Here is a 16,738-nt window from a genome sequence, read left to right on the forward strand (position 1 = left end):
TGGTTTATACTGAATATTGTACTTTACGTCCTTTTATATTATCTTCTTGTCGTAAGAAGGATAAAATATATTTTTGGCTCTCTTCTATCTGTGTTTCAATATCTTTTAATTGATTGGTGTTTACTTTCTATCCAGTCTGCAACTACTGTGCTCTAACAAAACAAACAAACGAGATACGCATGTATATATTTGTTATCAGTGGTTGAAAGCTGTAGATGGTGTTGCCGGAACTGAAAAGATGTGCAAACTAGCGCTTGAAGAAGAAGATTTTTACGAAGACTTTCACGAGGCACTCACTTGAGATCAAAGTGAGACTCGATGACAGTACCAGAATTTAAGCTCAGAAACTAATGTAGAACTTTGTTCCTAAATCCAAGAAAAACTATGAAGTGTTAATATGTTGTACGCATTTCGCCGAAGTTTCCTCTTTTAGTGTTTTGATATTGAATTTCTTTTTATCAATCTTGTGAAGTGCTAATAATACAAACTTACCAAGGATGGTGTCGGGCATAGGCATCTAGTATATAGTTATATAGAAGTGGGACTTGGTAGGTATGAACACTGCAACATAAATTGTACAGTAAGCATTATGAAGTGTACTAAAAAATTGGCTTATTCTATCTGGTATTCACTCTTATATTCTTTTCCTCTCCGCACGTGTACTTGCACCATCTCACCAGTAAGAAATACACCATCTCACTCACTCATGCTCACTTTTGCCATCAAACTCTTCTTTTTTTATATTCTTAAAGTTTTTTTTATATCTTTTTCAAAAAGGAGCTAATTATGTGGTAAGCTTTTTAACGGGCAAGGTTGCATATGATCTTAAACTAAACATTGTATATGTCAAGTACCTTTTAAATTACAAGTAAGTAAAGAAAATAAAGAGATTAATTTAATTCATAATGAAATCTTTGTTCAATGATAATTATTCTTCAAAATAAAATCAGATTTCACGTTTAAAATAAAACAAGGAGAACCAGATGAAATATTTAGTTAGGTGGAAAGACTTTTGTGGGTTAAGATTTGATCTCAATAATTCTAATTAGTACCCCTTTGTTTCAATTTGGTTGTCTGATTTTTATTTGACATGAAGTTTAAGAAAGTAAAAAAGACCTTTGAATCCTATGAACTTAAATTAAGATTAAGCAGAATATATCAAAATGTCTTTTAATCATGTGGTCTTAGACACGCCAGATGGAAAGTTGAAATTAAAGAGTTGACAAAAAGGAAAATACGACAATCTTTTTTAAACAAACTACTTAAAAAGGAAAGTAAGAAAAACAAATTTAAACAGATGGATAATTCATTTTCCCATAGTAAAAGACTCAACAATGATACTTACCACACCAAGTAGAACCAGGCCGGATCAAGGGGTTCATCGAAACCCCCTTCGGCGAAAAATTACATTGTATATACAATGTTAAAATTATTTTTTATATATAGATAGATGTCGAACCTCCTTTAATTCTTCGTGTGTTTATTTTTTTTTTTTTTGAACCCCTAGGTAGAAATTCTAGCTCCTCCATTGAGTTGAACTAATAAAATTTAACTTTATGTGAAAATTTGTAATTAATCATTTTTAGAATGTTTGCTTTAGAATATAAGTTAGTGACCATAAAAATAATAATTAAAGTTCATACTAGAAGGACAAACCATTTGAAAGTATATTACAAGAAAAATAATATTAAAAGAGAGAAAATAATTTCTTTCCATTTACAACATATTTCTTTAATTCACAAATAGAAATTATATGCATGAAATAGAAGAAAATTATCACTACATGTGTAAGATAGACCGCATCAACCTTTTAAGAATTTACTTAGGTTTTGTAACTCTCAATCTTTTGTGAAAAAGGCTAGAATAATTGTATATGTTACGACTCCAATTTAGTGAAATTCAGTTATGATGCTTAGGCATACTATTATTACTTTAGAGCCACCAGCTTGCTGAAAAGCCTAACTAGCTAACATAGAATTAAATTGTCTAATTCAGGTCTTTCTCATGTTTGGTCCCGTGCGCAGCACAAGTAGACACTGAGAGGGACGAACACATGCATTTAAAATTGTACATATGGTGTCTTAAGAATACTTTCAAGTTCTTCATTACCTTTTCTATTCTCAATCTTTTCATACCATACGTATACCCCTTCTATAAAGACATGTATAGTGTACACAATACACTTTATATTATTGAATTGCCTTTTTGCTTCACTCATTTTTCCATTGCTCCTTCTTTGTTCCGTTATTCGGTTTTACATTTCGTAACACTTTATATTTCATTAAGGAAAATCTGGAATCAAAATATTAGTTTTCCCTCATATTCAACTAATTTTCTTTTTCCCATCAATGAACAAGTTCCATTGAAAGATTTCTATCATATATTCAAAAGAAAATGATTTAAAACAGATGAAACTTACTTGCATTAACATTAACGTTAGAAGGTATATTTAATTTGTAAACTCAATTTTTTAATTAAAATTAAAGTAATTGTACGTAAAATACATTTTGTATATGTTGTTATATACTCCTTCCTTTCACTTTTATTTTGTCCACAGTGGACTTTGCATCTCTCTTAAAAAATAATAAATAAAGTTCATATTTTATTATGATGTCCATATTAATTGGTATATAGTCTTAATGGACTTGAAAAATGATTTAGAATGAGTAATTAATGCTTTAGAATGAGTAATTAATGCTAAGGATAGGGGAAAACAAAATCTCTTGATATGCTAAAGTGGACAAGTAAAAACGAAAATTTATTTTAATATGATAGACAAGTAAAAGCGAACGGAGAGTGTATACTAATAATCTTTTTACAAAATACAAACCAATAACCAAATTAACCAAGTTGGGCCCCGTGCATAGCACGGGGATAGTTTGCTAGTACTTACCTAAGCAAAGGTCTCGTACACATAGGCCACAACAGAAATGTTAGGCAACTCGGGTAAATTGTTCGGCTTAATGGGCATTTCGGGTAAATAGTTTATATGGGCCAAACTTCGGTAAATACTTTGCTCTTTTGGGGCAGTTTGTGTAGCTTTTTCTAATTACAAAGGGTGTCAAATATGGCTCGAAAGTTGATGTCCCGCAAGGCTCCTTTGCTTCTATGTAATCTGAGAAGAATAAAAGGCCCAACATTTGTGAAGCCCAAAACCTTCTGAATATACTTGACCAGCCCATTCCTTTGAAAGACCAAACCATTCACATTTTAGCCTTTTTGCATTATCTTCTTCGATGGTCTCTTTCCTTCTCCACCACTATCAATTTCTGTTCCAACACCAATAAAGAAAAAAGAAGACGACAAAATTGAACTGAAAAATAAAAAATAATTAACTTGGTAACGTAGCTTGGTGGTTGTTTTATTCTTTCCAAGTGTGTATATAATCTTCCTCAATTTTCTTTATGTGCACTAACCTTAAGATTTTCTCAAAATGGAACTTGGATGAAAGATACAAGGCAGATGAATGTGACTCTGAGATTCTATGAATATTTCATTTCCTTTAATGCTACTAACATGAACATTATTCATAATCATAATTGAAGAAAAATTGCTCTGAATTAGCCTGCTACTTTTTAAATCATTTAAATGTATAACTTGTGCTTCAGCAATTAATTTTGTTTTTATTAACCTTTAAGGGGTTTTTCGTAAAATTAAAAGGATATTTAAAGGACAAATAATAACTCAACTATTCAACCAACATGTGCTAAATGAATGTAAATTACTTTTAAAACTGTACATGTGTTTGGAAATTACTGTATAATTACTGGATCGTGTAATTGTTATCCTAAAAAAATATATATAATAATTATAAAGACATGTTTGTTTCCCTATAACATAAGTATAATTTCAATGTCATATTTAATTGCACAAATATAATTACATAGTTATACATTATAATTACATTATGAATGAACAACCTTTAATGTCTCATCTTGACTAGTAGTTGTTAAAAGAAGTTATCCACACTAAAATCAATGTTTGTTTCTGCTAAAGTGGTAAGAATTAACAACTTGTTCAATTAACCACAAACATCATTAGTCATCAAGTCTTTTTCTTCTTTTCAAAATTTTTAATATGTTGGTTTTACCTGATAAAAATTACTAAATTTTTTGTTGTCGTTGAATCCTTAGAAATATTCTGAGTCCTACATTGTGGGTGCAGAGATGTCGCGGGTTGTCCTTATTTTGGGGTGGTCTTTAATTTTTTCCTTCGCTTAAAAAGGTGGCTGAAAATCCCTTGATATTCTAGATTCGAACCCCCGCTCCGTTAAAAAAAAAAAAGAATCGTAAGACAAGACTTTGTAAAAAGTACGCATATGTGGACATTTTGCCTTAAGGCATAAGCTCTAAATGAGACTTTGCCTTCAGGCATAACTAAAAGTTTGCCTTATACGGCAAAGTTTGCCGGAGAGTTATGCCTTAAGGCAAAGTTTGCCGCATAAGACAGACTTTTTGCAAAGTCTTGCCTTGCGAATTTTTATTTTATTTTTATGACTAAGCTGAAGTTTGAACTCAAAACTTCGAAATATTTATGATAAAAATTAGTGACTAGCCATTTGAGGGGCAAAAATTAAATACCACCCCCAAAGAAGGGAATTCGTGCAAATCTCTGTCAAATATGTGATTTTTTTTACTTGCTCCGAAAATTCCTAGAGGGAAAAAAAAAAACAGAATCAGAATCAGAAGTCAGAACAAAATATGTTTGGTAGCAAGGTCATTTTAATTATTCTTATTCTTTATTCATAAAAGGAAAATAAAGAACTTCTCATTTTCTTTTAAAACCTTGACTCCATCTTTATGTGTTCTATTTTTTTCTAGTCTTCACTGAATCATCTCTCTTAAACAAAATTAATTCTAAAATAACATTTAAAACTTTCCAAATCTTTCTTTCTCCACGCAACGTGTATTTATAGTCCGATATTTTGGAATTCTGTTTGCCTCTCATTACAATCAAAACAAATCCGCCCTCAAAACACCTGATCTCAAAAAATGGCAGGCGAAAATGGAAACTCTAGATCCAAAATTGCACTGATCACTGGCATTACAGGGCAAGATGGTTCATATCTCACTGAACTCCTCATTAACAAAGGTTATGAAGTCCATGGGCTTATACGTAGATCTTCCAGTTTCAATACACAACGTATTAATCACATATACATTGATCCACATAACACATATAAAGCCAAAATGAAACTCCATTACGCTGATCTCTCTGACGCCAGTTCTCTTCGTCGTTGGCTCGATATTATCCTCCCTGACGAGATTTATAACTTAGCAGCTCAATCACACGTGGCAGTTTCTTTTGAGATCCCTGATTATACTGCTGACGTGGTGGCTACCGGTGCTCTCCGCCTTCTAGAGGCGGTTCGTTCACACATCTCCGCCACCGGAAGGTCTCGTTAAAATTTATTCTCCTTCTACTTTATGATTTACATTAATAGTAAGATATTTACTTTCTTTTTAATCTAGACATATTTAATAAGTATTTATTAAGTCTAGGATGATGTGGTGTTTTATTTTCAGTGTAATGAATTAATTCTCTCTTCGACTTTAACAGGTCTCACGTTAAGTATTACCAAGCCGGGTCATCGGAGATGTTCGGATCTACACCGCCGCCACAATCGGAATCTACTCCGTTTCACCCGAGATCTCCTTACGCTGTTTCCAAATGTGCCGCGCATTGGTACTGCATTTCCATATCAAAATAATACTAATATTCAGACCCGTTTGGCCATGAGAATTATTCAAAAAAAATTCGGAATTTTTTAATGTTTTATTTGAAAATTAGCTTGTTTGAAAATTTTTTAAGAGTTATATTTGGAAAACACCTAAAATCTTGTTTTCACATTCAAACAATCAAAATATTTTCTTGCAAAAATTATAATTGAACATAGCTCCAACTTTAAAAATTCCAAATAAAGTGAAAAATATTTGATTTTTAAGGCCAAACACCTACTTAATTTGCATGAGTTAGTGGTGAAAGTGTATATTATTTCTTCGGGTAACTTATGTAACAACTATGACATGTTGCACCACTAATTAATTACCTCACTAAGATTTAAATATGTACATGTTCTATCTCACATAATATTTCACTGTTCTCTAATTTACTCTATGAAATAATTCTACACCTATATATAAAGCTGCTTCTTCTATGAGCTGGGAAATGAGAATATTATAGTATTGTGTAGCGTGCATGCCAAAATAATATTTATTTTTTTTCAATTGTAATTTATAATATTTTCACCAACAGGTACACAGTGAATTATCGTGAAGCCTATGGGATATTCGCGTGCAATGGAATTCTCTTCAACCACGAGTCTCCTCGTCGGGGCGAGAATTTCGTGACGAGGAAGATAACCCGGGCTGTAGGGAGGATAAAAATCGGGTTACAAAGCAAGGTGTTTTTAGGGAATTTACAGGCTTCAAGGGACTGGGGTTTTGCTGGGGACTATGTAGAAGCAATGTGGATGATGTTGCAACAAGAGAAGCCTGATGATTATGTAGTGGCTACTGAGGATTCGCATACTGTGGAGGAGTTCTTGGAAGTTGCATTTGGGTATGTGGGGTTGAACTGGAAGGAACATGTGGAGATTGATAAGAGGTATTTTAGGCCATCAGAAGTTGATAATTTGAAGGGAGATGCAAGTAAAGCGAAGAAAGTGTTGGGGTGGAAACCAAAAGTGGGATTTGAGCAATTGGTGAAGATGATGGTGGATGAAGATGTTGAGTTGGCTAAAAGAGAGAAAGTTCTTGTTGATGCTGGATTTATCGATGCCCAACAGCAGCCTTGATCACGTGTTATATGCTTTTATCAATTCATCTAGGAAAGAAAATATTTTGGCTTAGTGTGTTCTTGTTCCACTTTGTTTATTTTGATTGTTTGAATTTATCTTACCAAAGTTACGTGATAATGAAAAGTCAAATTTATGTAACAAAATCATTTGATGTGATAAGAGTGTCAAGTTATTTTTCTCTCCTGTTTTGCCTTTTATTTGATAGCCACATTTTATTATTTTCCTTATTTTTTTTTCTTTATAATCATATTAGAGATGAATCTACAATATAACATTTGGGTACACACGAATTTAAATTTCTATATCTACAGCTTTAACGGATTTTATTCTCAGTATTGAAAATAATGGGTTCAAATAAATCACGACTATATAATTGCATATGTCCTTGTTCTCTGGGTGTTTGGATAATATCGGTTGAAGTTTGAAAAAAATAAAGACTATCTAAAGTTGAAGTTGAAAAAAAATGTTTGGAAGATTTGAAGAGAAAAAAAAAAGAGAGAAATTTTGTGAGTGACAATTTCACTTGAAATACTCCTTCAATTAAACCATATCTATTTCGAATTAAAATTGAATAATTATTGTAAAGCAAGCTACTATTTGATTTTTTGCCTTAAACCAAAAAGCCGTACTGAAAATTTTGTTTCCGTTTTGGTTTACTAATTATTTATCTATGTTGTTGATTTGTTCAAAAAATATCGAGCGGGTGCGTGTAAGATTCTCCAAAAATAGTGTATTTTTGAAGAATCCAACACGAGTGCGGCATTCAAAGTAAAGAGTCCGCGCAAGTTAGATTGGTACTATCCCAAAATGAAAAAAACAAATTATGATTTTTAATAATCGAACCGGACCGATAACGTCCAACCGTACTTTTGGGCACTCCAGGTACTCATATTCTTCCTTTTTTCTAAAAGATGTTATCTTTTGTTCTTTCACAGAATTTTAGACAACTTCCAGCTTTTTTATTTTTTGATTACTTCTCTTAAATATTTAATAAACATGCATGGGTATACTTTAGATCTTGTACTTTATAATAATTTTATATATATATATATATATATATATATATATATATATATAAAAGCGAAAAAATTTATACGCGCGCTCTCTTTAATCAAGATTCATATTTATCTTTATCCCGAATTTTTCCATTTTTTCCCGTTTTCAACACTTCAATTAAATAAATAAAGTCGTTTGTTTATCCTAATAAGCATTATTTGCAACAGGTTCCTATTATAGCAAGACATATAGAAGCTAAACAGCTCACCGGTTCAAATCAACACCTCGGTCTTTTAATTTACCTTCGTCAATGCCTATAACAGTTCTCTTTGAAAATTCTTCAGTCGATTCATAGCGCCAGAAATTAATGAATAGAAAAATTCTGCTCATCGGCCGCGTTGTCCCAAACCAAAATTTGAAGGCTTTCAATTGTGGAAGCGAAGTTTACCGTATGCGACAAATATACAAATGTCTAATCTCCCTCTTTAATGTTTGCTTACCACTAACAACTCCCTAGAATTTTGTTCAATCAAATCATGCCAAAGTCACGTATATATATATATGCCATATACTGCTGCTCTGAATTTTTTCCCATATATAGTTGCAGCTTTCTAACATTTTTGTGCCATTTTTTGTTCTCCTAGGTAGATTATTATGATTATATACTTTAAAAATATTTTAGGCCCATTACTATAGGTTCATTGCTTTCAAGTTTGAATAGTGCCTTTATGCGAATTCTTCTTCTTTCACATTATTCTCATTTGAAACGTATGTCAATTCATATCATTGTCTCAGTTGTTTATATGCATGCTTAATATGAACTTCAAACTTATTTTTCCCAATCACGTAAATTGAATATTGGTAACCTTCTTCATTTGTATTCTTTAGCAGTTTACATTGTGTATTATTAATTTTGTGCACAAAAGAATAGGAGTAGTACTTACGTAATGTATAGTAATGGAAAGCGCACAGCGCAACAAAAGCCTGCAAGTTGTTCCTGTTATTTTGCGAGATTCAATACACTGAGATTCGGAAATGTCAACATTGAACTTTTTAAGACGACTTCATGAGAATCCTATTTGAGTCCATTTGAATGAATTTTTATGCTTTTTGAATGAATTTTGGTGTGAATCATAAGAAATAGCTGCTAAAGTTTTGCTCTGGGAGAAATTTCTGGACGACTCTTAACTTGGATATTCTTCAAGCTTTTTTTCTTTCTATGTGATTGTCCGGGTGTGACAGTAGTTTCAAGTGATAAGATTTAGGAGTTAAGGTATGTGTTATGTTGATATATTGAACAGACCATTTATGTATTTTTTAACCATGCATCTCGCTTATGGTATGAGTTGATCATAAGAAATAGGCAGAATATATGATATAATTTGCTAAAGTTTGCTCTAGATCATATAATTCATTTTTGTATATAAATTTTGTTATAAGAAATAGATAGAGCATGGAGCCAACCTGTCCAAAGAGCAGGACTTTTGAGTCTATGATTTTTTTCTGATAATAATAATAATATCATTATCTTTTGCATTTCAACCATTCTGAAATATTTAGTGGATTTAAAGACAAATGTTTTCAGAAAGAAGATTAAATCACATTTTCACTATATTTTAATATTCAAAAATATCTAGAGAGAAATATAAAAAAAAGTTTTCAATAAAATGGATGAAAACTTGAAATCTAATATATTTGGATTTAGAGACAAATGAGGATTTCACTTTTCACTATTTTTAATATTTATCAGAAAAAAGGCAGGCTAATACGGATAAATTAACAATATAATATTAATATTTTATATTAATGTATTAAATCTGTAGAGCCGTATTCAGATTTGGGAGCGTGTTTGATATAGTTTCACTACATTCGCGTTTTAGTGTATAATTTCTATATTATTTGTTAGAGCAAATAAATCGTGAATTCTGCCGGCTATTTGGGTAATGATCCTATTTTTAAAACGCTGTCCTTTTACTGGTACAACTCTTCTCTAAATAAATTTTATTGACATTGAATAAGATGAAGAAAACTTTATGCTATATTTGGGTCTTCTGGCCTTCCATGTTTACCTATTTAATACGAAATTGGTTCAGAAATCATGTTACTTTAAACACACTGCAAGACTTAAACTCACCATACTAATCAACTTAAAACTCATTAATCTTCCTATTACAATCCAAATCCACACAATTTCTTCACCGAATGTGCAGATACATCAGCTATTACTCATAATCAAAGTTTAAAAAGGGACAAACGAAGATGGTTGAAGGAAGAAAAAAAACCTAATTGGTTGTTTTCTACTTATCAAGTGAAAGCAAAAATTGATTTTATGAACGTGCTTCAAATGCAATCGATTCCCGACTCTGATTCATTTGCAGTGTATTCCCCTGCTGTGTTAAAGCTACACAAAATGGACCATGAGTTATAACACGAACAATTCTTCTGACAGTAGTATATCTTTTTCTAAACAAAACCTTTTCAATCAGATGAAGAAAAACTATGTACCGTTCTCCTATCCCTTGCTTCAAAACATTTTCATGTCTAAATCATCTTTTACTACAATGTAGTGTTATTTTTGGCTTTCACTGTTACCTGTGGGATGAGCTACGACAAATTGTTTAAGAGATGTATTAGTTTAAGCATATTTACAAGGCAAAACGAGAATCAACACACTAATCTATTTAAACTTTTTTCACCGCCAATTTCAATTCTCAAATCCACACAACTCCTGAATGTCCATATGAAGGAGATATCTCAAAATTAAGAAGAAAAATAAAAATAAAAACTAAAAATTAAATAAAGCATCAACACTATGACTCTCTGACATTTCAAGTGCCAATGAATGAGCAGTCAATACTAGCTGAGAAGTCGATCCACATGCTTCCTATGCAATTAATTTCCTGACTATGCTTCCTGTGCAACAATTTTCCAAGTGTGTTTGAAACCTTGACCAGTTGGACAGAAGATAAACTACGGGTCATGATGCTCAAACAGGTTATGTACACTGGGGATAGATATGTTATAAGTTCCGATCCAGCCTCTGCACTATTGCTTCTCATCTGCTTCAGCTTGCACAATATGTATGCTACTGCTATTGCTTCCTGTATCAGAGGAAGCTGCTGTAAATGGTTTGATAGATGATCGAAGCGATTCTGGTCCCTCTGCAGAAATCCTCTTGCACAATGCATCACAATTACTGATTACCTCCGTCAACCTCCCTTTTAACACCCCAAGTTCAACTTGCAAACCATGTACTGCGTGCAATTCAAACATTGAGTTAAGAAAACAGCATTCGCTCGCTAGATTTTTGAATATTGTGAATCAGATAGCATATGGACAAACATTTAACTTAATCTAAAGCTCCACCCTATAGAAACCCTAGTGATTCCCTGGGGCATTTCTTTTCTCATCTGCTTCCGGAAATTGGCAATAATAATACCTTCTGATAGATGCTGTGAAGTTGTTTTCATTGCAGAAACAGAGTAATTGAAACGTTGAAGAAGCTTAACAGCCAATGCATCTGCAACTTCTATTTTGTTTTCTATTTCTTCCTGCAGCAATTATCCAAGGAATCTACTTAAAAAAGATATCCGAGCTCTTCTTCTCACATGAAGAAGAACCACAACAAACAACAAAAGCTTGTAAGCATGATGAAGAGCTTCAACATGCTAGCGTAGGTAGGCTGACACCTTGGACATAGGACTTAATGTGATGAAGAGAGCTTCAAAAATCCTAGTGTCGAAAAAAACACCACGACATGGATGGTAACATTGAATTCTCGTCATAAGGAAGCACTTTATAAATGGTATACAGCCATCTGTATACAAGCCTTAGTACAGGAGGTGGCAAGACAATTCCCGACCAAGGTACAATGGAAAAAATAATGATGTAGCTACAATCAAACACAAGAATAAACCTTGCATTATCTATTCCCACATTTTGAAAGCTCAGTCTGATGATGATTGATGTGCACTTGTTGATTCAAAAGGATACTGTCTACCACTGACCTAGAGGGCATTTAATTTTAGCAACCAACTTTGGGAATTTATGTATGCCTGAAACGTTGAGGAATATCTATTAATCAGATAGTCCTCCCCCCGTCTGACTTTTGTAGGGGTAAGGTCTGCGTACACTTTACCCTCCCCAGACCAGACCCCACTTGTCGGATTACACTGGGTATGTTGTTGTTGTAGATAGGACAAACCACCCCAAAAAAAAAAAAAAAAAAAAAAAAAAAAAACTTCTGTGTGTGTTTGTTAATAAGAAATGACTCACAAGTGACCGAGTATTTTTTGAGAATGGTATCATGTCTCACAGGCGACTGTGTTTTGATACTAGTAAATGCATTAAGAATAGAATGTGTTGTGTAATTACACAGTCTAACTCAAACTGATACAAAGGTACATTTCAACCTGTTCTAGATCCACTTTTAAATGGATGCAACCACTGCCACAATGGAAAATGGCTACTGAAGCATTAAGTGACCAGAAGCACATGATAATAGTTGAGCAAACCTGTCTTTTACAGATCTTCTGGGCCTTCTCCTCTTGCCACTGGCGATATACAGAGAAGAGCTCAAGTAGAACTTTTGGATCTACGCAACCTACAACAACAAAGAAAGGAATATCAATATTTCACCAGCAGGATAAGAGAAAAGATCATACTTTTTCCTGATGACAATTGTTTATCAGGAAAAAAAAAATTATAGTGCAACAGGGATTGGAGAAAGTGATGGTCAATGCTACCACTGGCAATGAATTTTTTGAATTATTTTATTTAAAACTTTTTTGATATCTCTTTAGGAGAGGACAACCCCTATTTCTCCTGATAAGTTAAATGTACTCACCCTTGTGGGTGTGATTACTAAATAACAAAGTAAATGGTTAGCTGTGTGGCTTTACATACTACAAACAAGTTGAAATCACTCAGATTTGCTTAAAGGTGGATCAGACTCATTGAGAAGGAGCTAGTTCGATCAAAACATACGTATATCTAATCTCATCCACGATCTCCAAAATTTGCAGCGGTCTTTGTTGGAGCTGATTCGATCAAAACATACATATATCTAATTTCACTCACGATCTCCAAAGTTTTACGCTGATCACCAAATATCCCTCAAATTCATTGATGAATAAGTTTTTGTTGCAATGTTAAGTCTGGCAAACATCTAAACAGACATTTAATCATGTGTGCTAGACCAGATCTAAAGAACATTCAATTGTTGGGCGATTGCGATTCAAGGGAAGCTTCTGTTGTAAGTCATTGGTTATATTTGACACTAAGGGGAAAGCATGGATTCTCCACTTACCATCTTTGAAGCTCCTATGCATGTCTCCATCAAGGACTTCCACTACCATATTCAGGTGCACCGTCTGATGTTGGTGTGCTACAGGTTGTATGATTAGGTTACTTAGCCAGTCAATTTGAGAATTAGTACAGGTTTCTCATAAGAAAAGGTTCTGAAGCAGCAGCCAAGTGAGCTCTAAGCTGCTTAGCAAATTTCCATCTCTTGAATCAGTTCATTGACCCCTGTCTTCAGTACCTCTTCATTTCCTAGTTAAACCACAACCCATTTTCCGGTTTGTTTTTCTTAAGTTCAATTAAGACAAATCACTATCATGGATTGATGCAGAAGACGCCTAGTTCAGGTTTTAGGCACATTCTAACTATTTGCACAAAAAATCATAGTCCATTAGTGTAGATTTGAAACTCTAGGGAAATGGTTATCATTAGAATCATCATAACTCCACCTATGCTCAGAGAGCATAATTGATCCCAACCCCGTACAAAGGAGAACACAGCAACTAGTTGATGGCCAGTGTAAAAATAGTTGAATTTATAATGCATCCTCATATTAATTCGATCAGTCGTGGTCTTCTAGGCATATGCTACATAGGCGCAGGGGCGAGCTTTAATTTGACCAAGAAGTTCCATCAAGTTGCCTCCTGGGTGTGAGAGCGCATAACCAAGGGTTCTCACACCATGGATGAATTGATTAAGGCATTTACAACATACACTGGCACCTGGATGTGGTGTTAGAAAGGAAAGAGGCCCAACTTCTCCCTGGATGGATGAGGTAAAAAAGATAGCCAAAAAAGTCTGATACGATAGGTAATTAGGACATAGGTCGTTTACAACAAAGTCAACAGAACTAGTGAAAACGTTTGTTGATATACTTAGTCTACAAGACACTAAGTGGACAGAGTCAAATACTAGACAGATTGGCAATATATAGGAATGGATGTGGTTAAGTGGTCCCCTACACTACTCTTGAAGAGAATTGGGGACATCATTATCTCATTAGGATAGCGTGGGAAAAGAGAAAATCAGCATTATTTAGTGCCTATGCACCGCAAATAGAAATAAACAAGGAAAATGACACTAAATCTTAGGAAGATACAGATACTTTTCTCCAAGGAATTCTAATTCTACATGAAAAATAGAGAATAATCAAAGATCTAAATCAACATGTGGGAAATATGGTGTTAGTTCGATTGAGTAAATGGGGACGAGAGAAATTCTATTTTACAGAATGTCAAGGCTTATGATTTAATTTTAGTTAACACCTAACTAAAAAGGGGAGTCATATTTGATGACGTTTAAGCATGGAACTAACTATACAAAATGAAAGCCAAAGATAAAGACCTCAAGGGTATACCAGGAGGCCTTAACCAGCCAACTAGATTGTGGTCTTGGATATGACGTGAAAAAGTGGAATGATGAAGGAGAATAGTTACATCAACCATGGTGAACAATTAAAGACACAACTCAAAGTATTTACAGACAAGTTGTTGAAAGGCCACATGTAAAGATTGTAAGATTATACCACGAGAAACCTTAACTACTCAACCTAGACTGTGGACCTGGATATGAAGGGTAACTGAAGCATAGACTTAGAAGCTGAAGCACATATCTTGTAGGCAAATGACAAGTGGCTTAAGAAAGTAGCGGATAAACTTCTAGGTGTGTCTAAAAGCTTAGCACCCTAACCAAAAGAGTCATAGTAGTGAAATGAGGACTCGTGCCAAAAGTAAAGGACGCAGGAAGACAAAGAACTATGTAAGTTAGCATGACTAAGAGAGGAGGGATAAAACTTGAACCAAATTAAATGTATTAGAGACAATCTTCAACAAGTCTTGACAAGGGATAGTGAGATAAAAGAGGTATGAGGATGTTATTTCGATCAATTGCCTAAAACAAATCGCAAGGGTACCTTAAATTTGTTGCAAGCTGAAACCTTATCTAGACTCATAAATCAGGTATAGTAAAGTAAAGGATTCCATGAAAAACATAAGATTGGAGAAGCAGGTGGTCCAAATGGTATCCCAACACAAGTTTGTAAATGCCTTGAAGAAGTTGGAGTAATACGGCTAACCAAGTTACTAAATGTTACATTAAATAAAGAGTACCTTAATTCGATACATGCCAATAGAGGATATATTAAAAGATGTGGATTATTGTGGTGTTAAACTTAGTAGTCAATACCATGAAACTTTCGAAGAGCGCTATAAAGCATAAACATAGAGACATTATAAGGGTGACAAAGGATCCATAAGTTTGGATCTATGCTAAATGTAAATTGAAGGATGAAATTTAACAGACTCTCTCTACTTACTTTTTCCTTTTGTAAAAAGCTTGATATATTCTCTTGATTTACTGTCCATTTGAGGAACTTTAAAGTAGTTTCTATGTCCAAGTAACACTACCACAGTCCACTTGCATCACAATGTTTCAAATATTAACAGGCACACACACATATTCTCAAAACTTGAAATTGACACCCAAATGGAAATTACCTTTATTCGAAGAGGACGATGATTTTCTCACCAGAATATCAGTCAGGCTACTCTCAGCTGGTGGCGATTTTAGTATTGGAGCAGCCTAGTCATACAATAAATGATGGCTTAAATCTTAATAGCTATCAAACGAAAACAAAAATTCTGAAGTTAGAGAAAGTAAAACTTACAATTTGGAGAGATTTTAGCCTCTCCAAAATAGGATCAACGCCTTCTACACGCTCAGAAACTGTGGTGATCTCATCAATTGGCCTCTTCAGTCATAAGAAAAATTTAAAATTATAAAAGGAGAACAATTTGAACTGAGATTCACAAGAAAATGTTGGTAAGAGGAAGAAATACATGTGAGGTGGAGAGAACTGATTCGGATGCACCCATTGATAGGGTACAACAGCTACGTAGAACACCGATTTAACTTCTCCTTGGAGTTCCAGACGAACAGTAAATCGGAAATTTCTAACGGTTAAAACTTCACCGGTAACAACTGTGTGCCGGGAGGCCGTTCATATATGGGCCTGAGATGGGGTCAAAATGCTCGATTGGTTACTCTTGTTCCTGCAGGTAACCGAGTGATGCCACATAGCCCATAGGTGAAAACTCCAGATATATAGTAATGTTCTCTCTTTCTTCTTTTTCCTAAAAATAAAAAAAAATAAAAAAAGAAGCAATTTTATCTATTTTTCGTATAAAATGTTTTTGCCATTTTTTTCTTCATTTAATATGTGAAGAAATTACTACTATCAATATTATTTATTCATAAACTATTAATAAGAGGCGTGCCAAATGGATTTTTTTTCATTTTTTATTTTCTAAGTCAAATAGCAATAATTAAGTACTTTGTTATAAAAAAAAAAAAAAAATTAACTTTAATAGGTTATTTTCATAAGTTGGGTGATAATTAAAAAAAAATTGAACCCTGTATTTCTTAATTGATATTTGTTAATTTCTGATTACAAGCTGACAATGTGGACGAAATTAAGAAGTTTCGGCAAGACAACCACAAAGTTGGGTGTCAAACATGCAACTATCTGTCAGAAGTTAGAATTGTTAACTGATGCTTTTTGATTGAGTCGTAAAATACTTCCAGAAATTGTCTTTTTACTACTAACTGACTGGGTCTTTTATTATTCTTGAACAAGACACTTCA

General features: G+C 33.5%; 2 protein-coding genes across 2 annotated transcripts; one reads left to right on the forward strand and one right to left on the reverse strand.

The window, feature by feature from the left end:
• The first annotated feature begins 4,658 nt into the window (after positions 1-4,658).
• Positions 4,659-6,978, forward strand: LOC132048275 (GDP-mannose 4,6 dehydratase 1). Its single transcript, XM_059439180.1, has 3 exons — positions 4,659-5,395; positions 5,560-5,685; positions 6,256-6,978. Exons 1-3 carry the CDS (start codon positions 4,992-4,994, stop codon positions 6,794-6,796), a joined length of 1,071 nt encoding a protein of 356 aa, XP_059295163.1. The 5' UTR covers positions 4,659-4,991; the 3' UTR covers positions 6,797-6,978.
• Positions 6,979-10,455: 3,477 nt separating this feature from the next.
• Positions 10,456-16,146, reverse strand: LOC132046462 (uncharacterized). The gene is made up of 6 exons (XM_059437094.1): positions 15,934-16,146; positions 15,762-15,845; positions 15,592-15,676; positions 12,310-12,398; positions 11,235-11,346; positions 10,456-11,049 (listed from the first exon to the last, which is right to left on the reverse strand). The coding sequence occupies exons 1-6, from the start codon at positions 15,967-15,969 to the stop codon at positions 10,841-10,843; spliced, it is 615 nt and encodes a 204-aa protein (XP_059293077.1). The 5' UTR covers positions 15,970-16,146; the 3' UTR covers positions 10,456-10,840.
• Between the last annotated feature and the right edge of the window lie 592 nt (positions 16,147-16,738).

This window comes from Lycium ferocissimum, chromosome 2, assembly GCF_029784015.1.
Source record: "Lycium ferocissimum isolate CSIRO_LF1 chromosome 2, AGI_CSIRO_Lferr_CH_V1, whole genome shotgun sequence".
Taxonomy (NCBI): Eukaryota; Viridiplantae; Streptophyta; class Magnoliopsida; order Solanales; family Solanaceae; genus Lycium; species Lycium ferocissimum.